Genomic DNA, 20,426 nt, shown 5'->3' with positions numbered 1-20,426 from the left:
TTTTTTATTTATGGCTGGAGTGGGACGAATGGGAAAAGACAGCAAATTTGGCAGTTTTTTTACACCATATGTTATGAATGCTATACCAGGCACGTAAAACACTGGCAGCGAAGTGGATACAGCCGCTTCCTCCAGTTGTAGCAGAGTTTACCGGTAGGCTGAATGTAGTGATTCGGTTAGAAAGGGGGGTATATCTCAAATGAAATTGCCTTACAAAGTTTGAGAGTATTTGGGGTCTCTGGATGCATAGATCCGGAGTATGTACCCCTTGGCTGGCTCTTAATAGAAGTCTAGTAAGCATAATAGGAAGATATCTTTCAGTAGGAAAAGTTGATGGAATGCTGCCACTGCCCCCTGGGGCGCACCATCGCCCCAGGTTTTCTTTTTAATTGAGAAATAAATGTATGTTATTCTAAACTGCGGCTCCCTATGTATGGTTTATATTAGCCAACGAATGATATGTTGTCTCAGGGGGCAGGGGAACTGTTGTGGGATTGCACTCATGGATTATTTCTAGACTAACTACGATTGCCTTGTCTATATGATGTCTTTTTGAGTCCAAATGACTTACATGTTAAAAAAAATATAATCTTAATAAAAAATATATGATTAAAAAAAAAAGAACCCCCACCTATCCTAGTGATATGCCCCCATGTCTGAGAGGAGTTCAATTCTACCACTTGAAAGGTGACATCCGAAAACTGCATCATTTGCAACTGCCTAATAAGATACCATTATACATATACTCTCTTTAGGATGGGTTCACACAGAGGTTTCTAGTTTCTAGCTCCAGATGTTATCTAAAAGTGTATACGAAATATGAATTGCAAGCAATTTTTTTTTCTCTACTGGCCTTTTTGTTAATTAGGTGGCATTTTTGGGGTCTATGGTGTTTTATAAAAACACAAAGCATGCTGAAGCTTTTGCCGTTTTGTTCTGCTGTTTTGACACTTCCTTCTCTATAGGGAGAAAAAAAAAAAGAGTGATTCACGTAGTCAGTTAAGAACATAGTTTATATGGCGAGGTCTACACGACGACAATAAGTCGCGCGACACATAGGGCACAACTACACTGCAACACCAATCAGAGTAAGTCCCTGGATCAAAGACAAGAAAACATCACTGCATGTGGTATGTAAAAAACTGTGATTTATATGGCGCTAATGGCAAAAAAAGCTAGTGCAAATTCATGGGTACAGGGCCATTACATGTGCGAGCCATCGGATAATGCCATGGTGCTTTTATTTTTTTACAGAAGTAGTTCTTGGTAGGTCCATCGTAGCACATGTAAAAAAATGTATATTTTTTATAATGCAGTCAATAGAGCAAAACAGGACCATAAATGCAACGCAGCGTGCAGCACTTTGGAAAAAAATATTTAAAAAATGCAAAACTTCACCCCTATCAATAATGTCATTGACAGACGGTATGAACACACTAATTAGGAATAATATTATATTTTACCATAGCTCGCGCACAGCTTCAGCCGCTACCCCTGGAACACTAGGGACCTCTAGATCGGTGGAAATGACAGCAGGGGAACAAGCAGTTGGGACATGGTGCTTGGTATTATTTAGATTTCTTGTATTGCTATTTATAATTCTGACCTCGGAAAGAATGCCTCATAGGTTTGAAAACCTTCTAAATTTAGATACCAAAATACACAGTTCAGATTCTGTCAGCGCTCAGATGATGGATGCATTTTTATCATGGAAAATTTGAATTAAAGAGATCAGATTGATTTTAATCTTCCTATCTTAATGAAATCTTTTCTTATGTAGGCTTAAGAAGAAAACTAGCAATGCACACGTAAGAGGAAAAAAATACTAATCTATTTAATGTGCTGTAGATGGTGGGTAAAACTAACCCACTGGACTTTAGTGACAACCTTAAAATAGTAACCTTATTTTAGACGCAGCGCATCTTATCCAGAGGGAGCGCAATGATTCCTAAAATGCGTATTAGGGTGGGTTCACACACAGCGTTAGGGATTCCGATATGGCTTTCCGCTATAACATGTTTATAACGGAAAATAACCGAACGCCCAGACAGAATGCAAAATGGAAGCCTTTAAAAGGCATTCCGTCCTAATAGAAGTCTATGGGAAAGCATAACGGAGCCTGTCTGGGTCCCGTTGTGCAAGACGGAAAACAGTCCTGTCGACATCATATAGTACATGGCGGTATCTTTCTAACAAAGCTAGAACCAGCCCTGTACTTCACATGGATCCAGAGCTCTCTCCATCCATTGCTCTGCTAGATTTATTTCAAGCATCTCAGGGGCGTGTCCTTTCTGCTGTAGCTCTATCACCGTTCAGGGGGCATGTGCTTTCACAGGAGGTATGTCCTTTCTGTTCTAACTCTTTCCCCATCCCTGTCTTTTTCCCAAAGAAACAGGGAAAATAACAAACAGCAGGTGGCGCTATACGGATACATTTTATTGAATAACTCACTGGCTATGCTAAATTTTCAATTACATGCAATTACAAAAGTATTCAGATCCAGGTGCTGGTTTGAGAAATGTAGAATATTTTTGTGGCACAACCTCTTTAAAGACTGACTGTTCTTGGCAATCACCAGTTAAGGCCTCATGCACACGACAGTTTTTTTTCACGGTCCGCAAAAACGGGGTCCGTGGGTCCGTGATCCGTGACCGTTTTTTCGTCCGTGGGTCTTCCTTGATTTTTGGAGGATCCACGGACATGAAAAAGAAGTCGTTTTGGTGTCCGCCTGGCCGTGCGGAGCCAAACGGATCCGTCCTGAATTACAATGCAAGTCAATGGGGACGGATCCGTTTGATGTTGACACAATATGGTGCCATTTCAAACGGATCCGTCCCCATTGACTTTCAATGTAAAGTCTGGAGTTCTTTTATACCATCGGATTGGAGTTTTCTCCAATCCGATGGTATATTTTAACTTGAAGCGTCCCGATCACCATGGGAACGCCTCTATGTTAGAATATACTGTCGGATATGAGCTACTTCGTGAACCTCAGATCCGACAGTATATTCTAACACAGAGGCGTTCCCATGGTGATGGGGACGCTTCAGGTTAGAATACACTACAAACTTTGTACAAGACTGCCCCCTGCTGCCTGGCAGCACCCGATCTCTTACAGGGGGATATGATAGCACAATTAACCCCTTCAGGTGCGGCACCTAAAGGGGTTAATTGTACTATCATATTCCCCTGTATGAGATCAGGGCTGCCAGGCAGCAGGGGGCAGCCCCCCCCTTCCCCAGTTTGAATATCGTTGGTGGCACAGTGTGCGCCCCCCATCGCCCCCCCCTCCCTCCCTTTATTGTAATAAATCGTTGGTGGCACAGTGAGCGCCCACCATCGCCCCCCCTCTCCCTCCCTCTATTGTATTAAATCGTTGGTGGCACAGTGTGCGCCCACCATCGCCCCCCCCCTCTATAGCAGTAACATTGGTGGCAGTGTGCGGTCTCCCATTTCCCCCCCCCCCATCATTGGTGGCAGCGGAGTTCCGATCGGAGTCCCAGTTTAATCGCTGGGGCTCCGATCGGTAACCATGGCAACCAGGACGCTACTGCAGCCCTGGTTGCCATGGTTACTTAGCAATAGTACAACTGTAGAAGATTCATACTTACCTGCTTGCTGCTGCGATGTCTGTGTCCGGCCGGGAGCTCCTCCTACTGGTAAGTGAAAGGTCTGTGCGGTGCATTGCTAAAGAACTGTCACTTACCAGTAGGAGGAGCTCCCGGCCGGTCACAGACATCGCAGCAGCAAGCAGGTAAGTATGAATCTTCTACTGTTGTACTATTGCTAAGTAACCATGGCAACCAGGGCTGCAGTAGCTTCCTGGTTGCCATGGTTACCGATCGGAGCCCCAGCGATTAAACTGGGACTCCGATCGGAACTCCGCTGCCACCAATGATGGGGGGGGGGGGGGGGGGAATGGGAGACCGCACACTGCCACCAATGTTACTGCTATAGAGGGAGGGGGGGGGGGGCGATGGTGGGCGCACACTGTGCCACCAACGATTTAATACAATAGAGGGAGGGAGGGGGGGCGATGGTGGGGGCACACTGTGCCACCAACGATTTATTACAATAGAGGGAGGGAGGGGGGGGGATGGTGGGCGCACACTGTGCCACCAACGATATTCAAACTGGGGAGGGGGGGGGGGTTCTGCCCCCTGCTGCCTGGCAGCCCTGATCTCTTACAGGGGAATATGATAGTACAATTAACCCCTTTAGGTGCCGCACCTGAAGGGGTTAATTGTGGTATCATATCCCCCTGTAAGAGATCGGGTGCTGCCAGGCAGCAGGGGGCAGTCTTGTACAAAGTTTGCAGTGTATTCTAACTAGAAGCGTCCCCATCACCATAGGAACGCTTCTGTGTTATAATATACTGTCGGAAATGAGTTTTCATGAAGTGAAAACTTAGATCAGAAAAAGCTTTTATGCAGACGGATCTTCGGATCCGTCTGTATGAAAGCAACCTACGGCCACGGATCACGGACACGGATGCCAATCTTGTGTGCATCCGTGTTCTTTCACGGACCCATTGACTTGAATGGGTCCGTGAACCGTTGTCCGTCAAAAAAATAGGACAGGTCATATTTTTTTGACGGACAGGATACACGGATCACGGCCTCGGCTGCAAAACGGTGCACTTTCCGATTTTTCCACGGACCCATTGAAAGTCAATGGGTCCGCGAAAAAAAATGGAAAACGGCACAACGGCCACGGATGCACACAACGGTCGTGTGCATGAGGCCTAAGTGTGGTTTTTACAGAGTGAGGCCTCATCCGTGGCCGTTGTGCCGTTTTCCGTTTTTTTTTCGCGGACCCATTGACTTTCAATGGGTCCGTGGAAAAATCGGAAAATGCACCGTTTTGCAGCCGAGGCCGTGATCCGTGTATCCTGTCCGTCAAAAAAATATGACCTGTCCTATTTTTTTGTCGGACAACGGTTCACGGACCCATTCAAGTCAATGGGTCCGTGAAAGAACACGGATGCACACAAGATTGGCATCCGTGTCCGTGATCCGTGGCCGTAGGTTGCTTTCATACAGACGGATACGAAGATCCGTCTGCATAAAAGCTTTTTCTGATCTAAGTTTTCACTTTGTGAAAACTCATTTCCGACAGTATATTCTAACACAGAAGCGTTCCCATGGTGATGGGGACGCTTCTAGTTAGAATACACTGCAAACTTTGTACAAGACTGCCCCCTGCTGCCTGGCAGCACCCGATCTCTTACAGGGGGATATGATAGCACAATTAACCCCTTCAGGTGCGGCACCTAAAGGGGTTAATTGTACTATCATATTCCCCTGTAAGAGATCAGGGCTGCCAGGCAGCAGGGGGCAGACCCCCCCCCCTCCCCAGTTTGAATATCGTTGGTGGCACAGTGTGCGCCCACCATCGCCCCCCCTCCCTCCCTCTATTGTATTAAATCGTTGGTGGCACAGTGTGCCAACCACCATCGCCCCCCCCCCCCCCTCCCTCTATAGCAGTAACATTGGTGGCAGTGTGCGGTCTCCCATTCCCCCCCCCCCATCATTGGTGGCAGCGGAGTTCCGATCGGAGTCCCAGTTTAATCGCTGGTGCTCCGATCGGTAACCATGGCAACCAGGAAGCTACTGCAGCCCTGGTTGCCATGGTTACTTAGCAATAGTACAACAGTAGAAGATTCATACTTACCTGCTTGCTGCTGCGATGTCTGTGAACGGCCGGGAGCTCCTCCTACTGGTAAGTGACAGTTCTTTAGCAATGCGCCGCACAGACCTTTCACTTACCAGTAGGAGGAGCTCCCGGCCGTTCACAGACATCGCAGCAGCAAGCAGGTAACTATGAATCTTCTACAATTGTACTATTGCTAAGTAACCATGGCAACCAGGGCTGCAGTAGCGTCCTGGTTGCCATGGTTACCGATCGGAGCCCCAGCGATTAAACTGGGACTCCGATTGGGAATTCCGCTGCCACCAATGATGGGGGGGGGGGAATGGGAGACCGCACACTGCCACCAATGTTACTGCTATAGAGGTAGGGGGGGGGGCGATGGTGGTTGGCACACTGTGCCACCAACGATTTAATACAATAGAGGGAGGGAGGGGGGGGGCGATGGTGGGCGCACACTGTGCCACCAACGATTTATTACAATAGAGGGAGGGAGGGGGGGGCGATGGTGGGCGCACACTGTGCCACCAACGATATTCAAACTGGGGAGGGGGGGGGGCTGCCCCCTGCTGCCTGGCAGCCCTGATCTCTTACAGGGGAATATGATAGTACAATTAACCCCTTTAGGTGCCACACCTGAAGGGGTTAATTGTGCTATCATATCCCCCTGTAAGAGATCGAGTGCTGCCAGGCAGCAGGGGGCAGTCTTGTACAAAGTTTGTAGTGTATTCTAACCTGAAGCGTCCCCATCACCATGGGAACGCCTCTGTGTTAGAATATACTGTCGGATCTGAGGTTCACGAAGTAGCTCATATCCGACAGTATATTCTAACATAGAGGCGTTCCCATGGTGATGGGGACGCTTCAAGTTAAAATATACCATCGGATTGGAGAAAACTCCAATCCGATGGTATAAAAGAACTCCAGACTTTACATTGAAAGTCAATGGGGACGGATCCGTTTGAAATGGCACCATATTGTGTCAACATCAAACGGATCCGTCCCCATTGACTTGCATCGTAATTCAGGACGGATCCGTTTGGCTCCGCACGGCCAGGCGGACACCAAAACGACATTTTTTTCATGTCCGTGGATCCTCCAAAAATCAAGGAAGACCCACGGACGAACAAACGGTCACGGATCACGGACCCACGGACCCCGTTTTTGCGGACCGTGAAAAAAAAACTGTCGTGTGCATGAGGCCTGAGCATGTAAAAGTTTTAGGTAGATTTATTAATAGGGAAGCCACAAAATGATGAGAACTGGCGCAAATCTATGCCCTCTCATAGCAGGCATAGATTTGAATTGCTGATTTAACTTTGGAGGAAATCACTCCAACCTTATTTTGACTTAGACTGCTGTAGGAAAAAAACAGTCTCAATAATTGTAAGCCAATGTGATCTATGTTCTGGCTACATTCAGCCGCCACTAGAGGGCACTTATGAGCTTTCTGCATAGTGTTATAAATTGAACTCAATAATAACACTGTATATAGTAAGCTTCCTCTAGTGGCAGTTACCGACATCCAGAATATTACGTTTTCAATTTATGTCTAAGCAGCAGAGTTCCAAGCATGAAGTCAGGGGTGGATTGGCCATAGACCTTACAGGGAAATCTCCAGGTGGGCCGATGCCCAGGGGGCCGCCTGAGCCCTCCTCATGACCGGCCAGTGGAAGCTTTTGGGGATGTATTTTCTGCTGTTGGCAGTATTTTGTGATGGACTGTGGTATTTGGCTCTGCTGGGATGGTATAATGTGCCACAATATGGCTGACTGAAAGAGTATAATTTTTCACTGGACAATGAACAGTTGCGGAAACTGTAATACTTTACTTTATGGACTGATTCGAACTACAGTCTTTCCCATTCATGTGCTATCCGGACCGTACACGCATAGCACACAGACATATTACAGGGGGTGTCTGAGACCGAGAACCCCTGTGAAGATGGCTGTGCAGGGTACAAAAGTAAAAAAAAAAAAAAAAGGCTCATCTGTCACATGTGCTCTGGGTCCAGTGCCAAAATCCATTTTCCTAGCCTTCTAGTCCCCCCATTTGTATGGAGCGGCCACAACAATGGCAGCGGTCACATGTTGTGCCTGAAAGGGTCACCACTGAGGTCCTTGATTGGTGACATGCATGTAAGCAGCATGTCACATTTCCAGTCCAGCGGGGACTGGAATCAGAGGAAGAGGAAACATTGGACCTGGAGTTTCCATGACAGGAGACATCTTATTTTTAACTTTTCACCCTCCCTGGCCATTTTCTTGTCAGAAAGTAAATGGTGCATTTCATGTGTCAGTTTTTTGCAACATGCACCATTCCGTTTTCCATCCAAGTCTCATTTAGGGTTCATTCACACGTCCGCAGTTTCATTCCGCATTTTGCGGAATGGAATTGAAGACCCATTCATTTCCATGGGGCAACACGATGTGCTGCCCGGACACGGAATTGCGGATCCGCACTTCCGGGTCTGCAATTCTGTTCCTGAAAAAAATAGAACATGTCCTATTCTTGTCCGCATTTGTGGACAAGAATAGGCATATTCTATAGTGCCAGCAATGTGCGGACCGCAAAATGCGGAACGCACATTGCCTCTGTCCGTGTTTTGCGGACATGTGAATGGAGCAATATTCAAGTGAGAGGGTCCGGGAAAAAGATAGATGCATTGTGACACCATACAGGCGTCAACAAACATCAGTATTTTGCGGATGGAAACTGGAATACAGTACACCTACCTGAGAGCTTTTCTTCTTTCCTGTGAGTCTGGGGAGACATAAGCTTTCATCTCATCTGCTGCTCGCTGTATCTGGACTTCACCAATCTAACAAAGAATACAGAGTGACTATTTATGTCCAAAACCACAAAGAAAGTTGTTAAATAAATCTGCGTAGTCTAACCTTTTTCATCAAGTTGATGTAATGATACTGTGTCTCAGCTTGGCTACACTCCTCCTGAAGTCCTCGGACTTCCTGAGTTAAACATAAATAATTACATAATTATTCTGGAATAAAAACAGAACACGAAATGAAAACAGCAGAAAATGAAAAATTCTAGTGTAAATCCCCCCCAAAAAACGGTGTTTTACATGCAAATTCATACTTATAAAATAAAATTAAACTACACTGTAATACAATCTTGGGGGGACGCAATCGGGCTTCACGAAGCGAGTGTGGACCCACTGAACAGATTTGTATTATTAACTGTAAGTCGCCCCTTTGGTCTTTACCCTTTAACCCTGTACAGAGATCTGGACTTTGCTGCAGGGGAACCACTAGGGCACTGCCTCTAGAAGTAGTCTCTTTTCAGTGACAGCTAAACCAGGTGGATCAAAAGACACCAGTGCATGGCACCAAGGGGACAAGCTAAAGCATATTCAGTGGACAGACCGAGGTCAAGGCTGAAAGAGTTTGTTTAATCCAGTATACATGAAATAAGTAAGAGTAGGTGGTTCCGGGTTACTTCGAGGGTCAGAGACAGACTGAGCCATGCGCACTGGCCCTTTAAGAGCCTGGGAGAGTACATACTCTAGAAACCGCAATAGGGAAAAGGGAAGAGGCCTAACAGACAGAAAACTAAGCACACCAAGGCTGTGTCTCTCGAAGGCAGAAAGAAAGACTGGTGGGTACAGGCTGCCACCATGCAGGAATTTCTGCAGGGATGAGTGTTCTGGCGACCATGCCTTTGAGGTGGTGGGTAGGTTCCGGCGGACATGGACTGCCAGTACATCAGAGTGCAAATTTCTATCCTGTGCCCCATCCCAATTCTGGCTTGGGGCTTGCAGGGAAAAATGTCAGAATTGCACAAGTGCATGCCCCTGATATCTTGATTTTGAAGATTTATCTGGCAAAAACAGCCTATTACACTTAATACAGGACTTCCTGAATGGAACATCCAGGAAGAAAACTCCTACAGCTTCACTGCTGCACCCAGCCCTGCAAGCTTCTATATCCCCCCGCCCTGCAAGCAACACACTGAATATGGGGAGCAAGAATTAGCACTGGGTGAACACATAGGACTCCTTTACAATGTAAAGGGCGCTCTGCAGAAGCAACTCTGCGAGTCACCAAGCTATCACAGTACTAGTATGTAAGATTGTTCTTGTCAGGTGAGATTTACTAGTACAACACTGAGAAATATCAAATTGCACCTTCCTTATGTTATCGATATTTGAAGATTTACTCAATCATCAATATATAAATAAAAGTTTAATGCTCCTTTAAAAATGGTATATTAAAGAACAAAAATTACAACTAAAAAATTCAATGGAACAACTAAAGTTAAGTTCAAATAATGGGAGGATATACCTATGATGGAAGGCTCCAAAATATCCCAGCCAACTTGCCCACTGGCTCCCATTGTAAAAGAAAACATATACTCTGCAGTACACGTACATCTGCTGTATACAGGGGCGTAGCTAAAGGCTCATGGGCCCTGGTGCAAGAGGTTAGCTTGGGCCCCCTCCCCCTTCACTCAGCGCTGGTGCACCTAGCTTTTCTGCTGCCCGAGGCAAAAATTGAAAGGCCCCCCATGCCAAATTCTCAACCTAACCCCTTCCCTCCACTTCTACTGTTAAAGGGGTTATCCTCTTTATTACTACTGATGACCTATCCTCAGGATAGTATTCCAAGATGAAAGATGATGGCAGCATTTTCATCCAAAGATCCTTTATTTACAATTAGTCCATGAAGACATATACAGAAAGGTGCATAAAAAGTAGCAACGTTTCGACTAATACCTAGTCTTTGTCAGGCTGCTGCTTTTTATGCACCTTTTTGTACATATCTTCATGGACTAATTGTAAATAAAGGATCTTTGGACGAAAATGCTGCCATCGTCTTTCATCTTGAAATTTGATCTGTGAAGCACCACGGATCTGGTGCTTTATATTGGCTGATGCATGTCTGAAGGAGTCTGGAAGGTATAGATGCTGCTCTACATAATGTTTTTTGCACCATCCTCAGGATAGGTCATCAATATCAGATCGGCAGGGTCTCTCAGCACCTCCGCCGATCAGCTGTTTGAAGAGAGGGCAGCGCTCATATGAACTGCTTTCTCTGCTCTGTTCACCTGCTCGCCGTAGCATTTGCAGGTAAACAGAGCAGGAAAGGCAGCGCTCGTACGGAAAAAGAAAGCGGACAACCCCTTTAAAGACATACTTGGAAAACATTACATACAGCACTACAGAACATACAGGGTAATACAGCCCCACATATGTACCTTTTCCATCCAGCGATGTATCTTCTCTGATGTAGAAATTCTCTTCTCCTCTCAGACCAGACCGCCATAGTGACTTCTTTCAGCCATGCCTCGTCTCGGCAGAGTTTAACAAACAGACATCTTACTTTCCTACTTCTCCATCATTCTCCTCACCTTCTCAACACCCCAGCCTGCGACCCTTCAATACTATGTCCGCTGTGCCCCCATTGTTATCCTGCAGAAACAGTCCCCCTGAAAATACTGGTACCACACAGACAGTGCATCAGTACAAAAACACTCCTTTATATTGTACGCCAGTACAAAAAATACCCCTTTCAGATCAGACCCCCATATAAAACCCTAAATGAGACCCCCATCTAAGACCAAACCCCTTTTAGACCTCTATGTCAGACCCCGGTTTTAAAACTCAGGTCAGACCCCGGTTTTAAAACTCAGATCAGACCCCCCATTAGACGTCCATGTTAGACCTCGACCCAATATCAGACCTCAGATAAGACCCCCATTAGACCTCTCCAGACCCCCAATCAGATGTCTATACCCCCAGTAGACCTCTCCAGACCCCAGTCAGACCTCTAGACCCCCCATTAGACCTCTCCAGACCCCCATTCAGATGTCTATACCCCCATTAGACCTCTCCAGACCCCCAGTCAGACCTCCAGACCCACCATTAGACCTCTCCAGACCCCCAGTAAGACCTCCAGGCCCCCCATTAGACCTTTACAGACCCCATTCAGACCTCCAGAACCACCATTAGACCTCTCCAAACCCTTAGCCAGACCACCTCAGACCCCCAGTAAAACCTCTAGACTCCCCATTAAACCTCTCCAGACCCCCAATAAGACCTCCATATCAGACCTCAGATCAGACTGTAAAATAATAAAATCATTTACCTCTCCTGTCTCCTGCCGCCACTCTCCCTGTCCTGGCTCTCTTCTCAGGGCCCGTGCTGCACAGTCACCTGACCTCCTGCAGCATCAGGTCAGAGTGCGCTCTGTACGTCCTGACGCTGCAGGCAGCCAGGACACAGCACCGCGGGATCTGAGAAGAGTAAGCAGGAGGAGGGGTAAGTACAGCGCTCACAGCACTTCACCCCCGCCTCCTCCTCCTGCCTACTAGTGGAAGCACTCACTAGTATTCCCGTTCTAAGATGCACTGCATCTTATAAAGGGAAAAGTACAGTACCACTGGAAAGGGGGGCCTACTGGGCCCCCCTGGCTTAGTTACCCGGTCTGTATAGGAAAACATAGTTTATATTGTCTGTAAAGTGAAAAAAAAGTTATGTCCATGCATTCCAGCATTTGTCAAAAAGACACTCTTTCAGCAGTCTCAACATATACCTCTGATTAGTACATAAAATGAGGTGTAAACAGGACTCAAGGCTATGTTCAGAATGCATCTGATCTGCACATTCTGTGTATGCCCCAAGAAAGCTCACAGGCATACATAGGACAAATGTAAACCATAGGACCCCATCCACCTGCCACCTGAGTCTAGACAAGTTTCCTTTCAGCCCCGTCAGGTATTTTTTTAATTGTAGAGAAATGTGACGTTGCAGTGCTCATCAATCAGCATTGCCTGTTCATCAAAAAGCATAGAGGAAATACTGCTTTCTAAAAATGACCAACTTTATCATGACACAATTATATGCATTTTATGACCAGAAAAATGCAGGCCAGGAAGAGCCCAATTTCTCTGCATTGTGAAGCTCCACGTAAATAAGGTTTAAAGGGATTGCCCCTAAGGGTATACTTACATGGTCTAAATTTCATGCATAATCTGTGCAAAAATCTATTTGAAAAACACGTCAAAGCAGGACTCTATTGTTTTAAATGTGAATCCAAGTTGATGTTCACAAGTCCGGAATCCATGTAAAGTCCATGCAGAAACTCGGGCTGGGTAGCCACATGCGGATTGGCCCCACTGAATTGGGCTTATCTGCAGTTGGATCGTGTGTCCTCATAACCTGCAAATCTGTGGCAGGAATCCAAGGGTCACCATCAGATTTCTGCCACGGATTCCACGCCAAATACACATTGGATTTTTCTAATGTGTATTTTCGGCCATATGAACATACACTTAAGTATAAAACAGGTCCACAGACTATGCGCTGATTCACAGGCATCCTACTGTCAGGAATCCTTGCATGGAAAGCTGCCAGCAAGTCCTTCTTTTCTCTGCGGCAACCTTGGGGAAGTGAAAAGGGTTTTCCGAGACCTAAATACTCCTCAGGATAGGTCATCAGTACCTAATCGGTGGGGGTCTGACACCCGGTACTCCTGACAATCAACTGTTTGAGAAGGCGGTGTTCGCAGCAGAGCCGCGACCTTCTCACAGCTTTCCCTAGGCCGAGTGACGACTTCAACAGTCACATGGCCTAGGCACAGCTCAGCCCCATTGAAGTGAATGGGGCTGAGGTACACTACCAAGCACAGCCTCTGTACTATGTACGGCGCTGTGCTTGGTGACCACGCAGAAGGCCGCGACGCTCACAGGAGAGCTGGTGCCTTTTCAAACAGCTGATCAGTGGGGTCCCAGGTGTTGGACCCCCGCCAATCAGGTACTGATGACCTATCCTGAGGATAGGTCATCAGTATTTAAATCTGGGAGAACCCTTTGAAGTTTTCCACAGAAGCCATTGAAAAGAGTATACGGATAGTGACTGTCTACACAAGACAAAAAAAAACACACAAAAATTAAGGTTCCATGCACAGCCTGTCAAAATGTTTTTTTTTTTTTTGCCCAGCTCTACACTTTAAAGAGTAAATAATGGAGAGTCTTAGCGACCATCTAAATATTGCATCGCATGTGATATTTAATACAATTTGTATGCATAACATACATACAGACTTCCGGTTAAGCATCCACGGTGTTTATTAGTAAAGGGTAATGAAAATGATACCTGCTCTTGCTTGGAGCAGTTACTCTCCAGACCAGCGGCGCAGCTGTCATACTGCGCTTTCTTTTCATCGTACTCCTGGGTCAGCTCCTAATGTGAAAAGGGCAGAGATTCATGTCAGCGCGTACTGTGATACCTCAGCACATGGCACAGAGAAATGTAAGTTCCTGTCAGTCAGCAGCTTGATCCTGTCATCCTGGCACCCAGCAGAAGTGTATGATTCCGCTTTCACACATGGCGGGGGAGTATGAGTACTGTCTGATACTTTAGACAGACACATGCTTTCCAAGCTGTTCTGAAGCAACTAGTATGATGACCTGTTGCAAGGCATTAAAAAGTTTTTCCTCTAAATCCGATCTAATGCTAACTGGGTCTATTAAAACAGAATGACTACATTAAGTTGGACTTCATCCATAGCGGATTTACCTATAGATATCATTTTTACAATGTAACTACATAAGTAAAATATTTCATAAGTGAAATGCACATTTATGGGATTATTCCACAAATTAAAAATAAATATATCTGCTGTATTTATTTTTACTACAGTAATGCAAAAAAGCATTGATCTCCAGTGTAATTTTCACCATTTAGAATTTTTTTTACTCACTCCTCTGCTGCTCTGGTTTCTTCAGTTTCTGTGGGTGGGCAGCAGCTTGTCACATGTGGCAATCAAGCAAATGCATCTCTCAGGTGTAACACAGCGAGTGTGGACCCACTGTGTCACTGAGCAGACCTGGCTTTGGGCTAAAACTAAGTTTATTACCTAAATGGCCCCCCAGCTGGTCTCCCTTTCACTCTACACAGGGATCTGGTCTCCACTGCAGAACCACCAGTCGCTACCTCTTCGAGTCGTCTCTGTTCAGTGACAGCTGACTCAGATGGGTCAAGAGACAACGGTGAGTGGCACCAACAGGACAGGTAATGTCGTAGTCAGTGAACCAGCTGAAGTAGGCAGGCAGAATGTCTTCAATCCGGTAAACAGGCCAACGTTCAGGGCAGGTAGCTCAAGGTCAGTATGACATGCTCGCTGGCCCTTTTAGAGCCACAGAGAGCACACGTGCCCTAAGTGATGTCAGCCGGTACGGCTCACCAGAGTAGGAAAGCTACAGAACAGGTAAGTACCCTGGCGCCCATTCTCGTCAAGCACAGGAAGACCCTGGCGCTTTACTAGGAATGCATTTTACAGTCAGCTCTTGTTAACCCCTTCCTTCTCCTGTGTTTTCCCACTGCATAGAAAATAGCCTCTCACACACAGCCCCAGAAATTCTCCATTTTCCATCAAACGATATAGCTATATATTTCTATGAATTTAGGGATGAATCTTGTCTGAGGTGCTTCACTATGAGATTACTATATCGGCACTGGGAGGAAGAAGGGAGCAGGGAAGCTTCTAAGTATGTTGGTCCACCAGGAGAACGTTGGGAAACAATAGGTAGCACTTACCATGGAGGAACATGTAATGTACACTATTCCGAGTGTATGTGTGAATATACCCGCATAAATATACACAAAACCACTAACAACATTTGTCACTGATTAAAGGTAAGTCCACACATAGTGGGTCTATTATGGTTTTGTAGTATTTTCCGGGGTATATTCACATAGGTTTTACTGCAAAAAATGCTGCCACCCATCCAGGGATGTGGCTGCACCCTAAATTTCTATCTATATAGATAAGAGCTGTCATTAAACTAGCTAATCCATACAAATACCAAATAATTCAGGCACGTTTTACATTTAAAAAAATCTAACATATTTGTACAAACCTGGCATTTCTGGCGTAAAGGCCTCAGCTCTTTTATAACTGGAGCCAATGCTGACTTTTTTAGCTTCTATCATGGAGTTTAGCTTCTTTACCTAAAGAAAAACATAAAAAGACTAAGGAAGGAATTTATTTATTGACGATTGTCCTTGTACACAAATTTTTAGTGTATTGCATGTTATCTAATGTTACAAAAAATAAAGCAAGTAAATGGTCATCAAGCATGTAAATAGTCTGGATTAAACACATCCCACCGTATGTGTCTGCATGTATATAGACTACAAAAAATGTATGTGTAAGTCTGCTTTTCTATCTAACTCCTACAGACAGTGGAATAGAAGGCAGTTCGAAGAGAATAACATATGACTGCAGCATCAGACTACAAAACAGCGCTCCAGATAGCGACCAAAACGGTCGCCAATGTGCCTTAAAATTTGCAGATGGCGACAAGACTTTTTAGGAATCCTCTGCTCTGCTGGCCATAGACTTCTATTATGACCAGATTCCGTCATTGAATTGCATTATGGTCCGTGGTAACGGAATCCATAACGCAATTCACCATATACCCGAACTTCAAAACTTAAAGTTTGCTTGTCCCTAGTCACAAGAGTTGTACATGCAGTCCTATATGTAGCATGGTATAAAGCAGGAAAAGCTAAGCAGATCAATCTATACTTTTGTGGGAAAATAACCAAAACCTGTATTTTATTTATTTTAAAAAGGTTATTCAAGAATGTAAAATTGATGACCTTTCCTCAGGGTATGTCATCAATATCAGATCAGCAGGGATCCAACTGCCAGGACCCCCGGTCAATGGGGGCTGTATGATCGCCTAGGCCTCTTCCTAGGCCAGTGACATCACCATAGTACATCAGCAATGTAGATTAGCCACTGCTCAGCCTCATTCAAGTGAATGGGGCTGAGCTGCGATACCAAGCACAGCCAGTACAATATACGGCACTGTGCTCGGAGAACTGACAGGAGGCCGCAGCATTCACTGGAGCTTTGGTGAGCACTGCCGCTTCCTCAACGAGGTCCTGAGGTTTGAAGCCCCGTCAATCTCATATTGATGTCCTATCCTCTGGATAACCCCTTAAGAACCCAGTCATTGTTCCCCTTCCTGACCCTGCCTAATTTTGAAAAGCATGTGTCACGTGGTAATAACTTTGTGTGGGGATGTGCTCGTGGTAGGCTACACCAGCGGAGGCAGTATTGAGGCAATCACAGACAGTCTTTGTGATACACCGTGACTTTATTCACATCAAAGGCATAACAGGCAATGTGCAGACCACACAGGTGCATAGAACAAAAGTCCTTCCATAGAAAATAAACAGCAGGTTTGAGTCACCTTGTTTCTGGACAGACCACATCAGTCCTGCAGGCTTCTAGGCTACCTGCCTTTGTCTCCCTCAGGCCAGAGCCCCTTCGGCTAGTAGCACCACAGGTCCCAGGGCTATCCTTCAATGTGTGCTGCGCAGACTTTCCTTCACCAGCACTGACACCCCCCCATCTTCAGCAGGCTGGTTTCTCCAAAGGCCCAGCTCCACCAAATACCTGGGCTGGCAGTGGGTAGCACTCACCCTGCTCTTTACCTGTTCCCATTAAAAACCGGTTCGGACACGCTGTGCCAGCAGCAATCGCCGCTGTAACCGCAATGATCCGGTTCTTACTCCACCGAGGCCAGGACCTCTGGTGGCACATATTGTCCGTCCATTATTATCCAGGGGACTCTCCTACATATTTCCCCCCTTTGTTCACCCCTGAGGGCTTGAACATACTGTTCAAGCCTGAGGGGGTGAACACATGCACAGCAGTGTACCCGGGACAGGGCATCTGCGTTCCCCTGTAAGTGGCCGGCCCTGTGCTCAACAGTGAACTTAAAGTTCTGGAGGGACAAGAACCACCTGGTAACCCGAGCGCTCTCCTCCTTAGCCCAACTCATCCACTGGAGAGGGGAGTGGTCGGTCACCAGACGGAACCTTCTTCCTAAAAGGTAATATCTGAGAGACTCAAGTGCCCACTTCATGGCGAGGCACTCTCTCTCCACGATACTATACCGGGTTTCTGCTGGGGTAAGCTTGCGGCTTAGAAAAAACACGGGGTGCTCTTCCTCATTGAGCTCCTGGGAAAGCACAGCCCCGAATCCTACTCCCAAGGCATCTGTTTGAACTACAAACTCCTGCTTGAAGTTGGGCATCACCAGAACCGGGGACTCACATAGGGCCGACTTCAAACGGGAGAACGCCTCCTCCTCCTCCCAGCGAACCATCACCGACTTTCTACCCTTCAAGAGTCCGGTTAACGGGGCTGCCAAGGTGGCAAAATTGGGAATGAACCTCATGTAATACCCAATCAGGCCCAAAAATGACCGCACTTGCTTGGACGTACGAGGCCTGGGCCAATTCCGGATTGCTTTGACTTTATTCACTTGGGGCCTAATGACTACGCGTCCAATCACATACCCCAAATAGCGAGCTTCCTCTAGTCCCACCGAGCATTTTTTTGGGTTGGCGGTCAACCCTGCCTTCCTGAGAGAATCTATCACTGCCTAAAGTTTTGAAAAATGTCCGGGCGGAACACGACTATATCATCCAGATACGAGGAGGTATACTGGTGACGGGGCTTGAGGACGACATCTATCAGACGCTGGAACATAGCCGGAGCGCCATGCAACCCAAAAGGCAACACCCGATACTGAAAAAAGCCCCTCCGGGGTGACAAAGGCCGTCTTCTCCTTTGCCGCCTCCGTCAGAGGTACCTGCCAGTAGCCTTTCGTGAGATCTAGGATCGAAAAATACCTGGCTTTTCCCAGCCGCTCCATCAACTCGTCCACCCGAGGCATAGGATAGGCGTCAAATTTTGATACCTCATTTAATTTCCTAAAATCATTACAGAACCGTAATGAACCATCCAGTTCGGGAATAAGGACAATCGGGCTAGCCCACTCGCTCTTTGACTTTTCTATGACCCCTAGACATAGCATCGATCTTACCTCCTTTGAAATGGCCTGTCGCCGAGCCTCCGGTACTCGATATGGTTATAGGCGGACTTTCACCCGGGGCTCGGTGACAATGTCATGCTCGATCAAGGTGGTACGTCCAGGAAGGTCAGAGAATACGTCCCTATTCCGACTAACGAATTCTCTCACCTCTTGTGCCTGTTTGGTCGACAGTCCGTCCCCTATCGTCACCCCAGCGGCGTTCTCCGGAACCCCTTGTGACCCCGGGTCACTCCCTGCCGTCCAGACAGAGGGCAGGCTGACTCCATACAAATTCTCTCTGTCTCTCCAAGGTTTTAGTAGATTCACGTGACTTACCTGTTCGGGCTTCCGCCATCCTGGCTGGTATATCCTGTAATCAACTGGGCCCACTTTCTCCTTAACTTCATAGGGCCCTTGCCACCAGGCCAAGAATTTACTCTCGTGGGTACGAGTACAAGAACTCGGTCACCCGGGTGAAATGTCCTTACCCGGGCGGATCGGTTATATACCCGACTCTGGGCCAGTTGTGCCGCTTCCATGTGCTTACGGATGATCGGCAAAACGACCCCTATTTGGTCCTGCATTTTTCCAATGTGCTCTATCACACTTTTATAAGGCGTAGGCTGTTGCTCCCATGCTTCCTTAGCGATATCCAGTAGCCCACGGGGATGTCGCCCATATAACAACTCGAAGGGCGAGAACCCCGTGGACGCCTGGGGCACTTCCCGTACCGCAAACAAAACATAGGGCAACAGTAAGTCCCAATCTCTTCCGTCCTTAGCTACGACTCTTTTTAGCATGGACTTTAGGGTCTTATTAAACCGTTCTACTAACCCATCGGTTTGGGGATGGTAGACTGATGTGTGCAGGTGTTTAATATTTAATAGCTTACACAATTCCTTTGTTACTTTGGACATAAAGGGTGTCCCCTGGTCTGTCAAAATCTCCTTTGGTATACCCACCCGGGCGAACATACTCATGAGCTCTTTAGCTATTACCTTGGCCCACGTATGGCGCAATGGGACCGCCTCTGGATACCGCGTGGCATAGTCTAAAACTACCAGGATGTGTTGGTGACCTCGGGCTGATTTAATAATGGGGCCTACCAGATCCATGGTGATCCTTTCGAAGGGCACCTCTATAATGGGCATAGGTACCAGTGGACTGAGATACTGAGATTGGGGGCTAGTCACCTGACACACTGGACAGGACTGACAGAACCTCCGGACTTCCTCATATATCCCAGGCCAATAGAACCGTTGTAGAATTCGCTCCAGCGTTTTCTTAACCCCCAGATGCCCTCCCAACACATGCGCATGCGCTAAATCCAAGACAATTCGCCAGTAAGGCTGGGGCACCACCAGTTGTTCCACCACCTCCTGCCTCACCTTGTCCATCCTGGTTATAGGCCAGGTGAGGAAATACGGTATTGGCCCCGGGACGCTGGGCAACTCCATTGATTACTGACACACCTTCTCTAGCCCACAATAACGTTGAATCCTGGAGCTGTGCGGTCCCGAAAGGTTTCTCAGGGTACCTCCAGATCCAGGATGGACGAACTTTCTACTGTCTCACCCGCCAATACTTCTAGGGGAAACCGGTCGGGGTTACACTCCACCTCCCCTACAGTGACCCCTCGGGGTCCTCGGGCTCGGGACCCAGACATTTTTCTTCCCCACAGGTAGGCAACCCGTTCCTCCACAAAGTCCAGAACAGGGGAAAGTCCCTCCCCAATATTGCGGCATAAGGGAGCCGTCTCCCCACTCCTACGACATGTGGTACCTCCTTCCCACACTGTGCTGCGCAGACTTTCCTTCACCAGCACTGACACCCCCTCCATCTTCAGCAGGCTGGGTTCTTCAAAGGCCCAGCTCCACCAAAAACCTGGGCTGGCCATGGGTAACAGGCACCCACCCTGC

The 20,426-nt window shown here is 47.0% G+C and overlaps 1 protein-coding gene across 1 annotated transcript in view; it reads right to left on the bottom strand.

The window, feature by feature from the left end:
* The window catches only part of IFT81 (intraflagellar transport 81), a 156,367-nt gene that overhangs the window by 33,424 nt on the left and 102,517 nt on the right, over positions 1 to 20,426 (bottom strand). Inside the window, 5 exon segments of the mRNA XM_044275756.1 lie at positions 8,385 to 8,470; positions 8,547 to 8,618; positions 13,766 to 13,852; positions 15,532 to 15,591; positions 15,593 to 15,622. Of these exon segments, the coding sequence (XP_044131691.1) occupies positions 8,385 to 8,470; positions 8,547 to 8,618; positions 13,766 to 13,852; positions 15,532 to 15,591; positions 15,593 to 15,622 (335 nt within the window).

The sequence above is a fragment of the Bufo gargarizans genome, chromosome 1, assembly GCF_014858855.1.
Source record: "Bufo gargarizans isolate SCDJY-AF-19 chromosome 1, ASM1485885v1, whole genome shotgun sequence".
NCBI classification, from domain to species: domain Eukaryota; kingdom Metazoa; phylum Chordata; class Amphibia; order Anura; family Bufonidae; genus Bufo; species Bufo gargarizans.
This window is presented reverse-complemented; position numbering and strand designations above follow the sequence as displayed.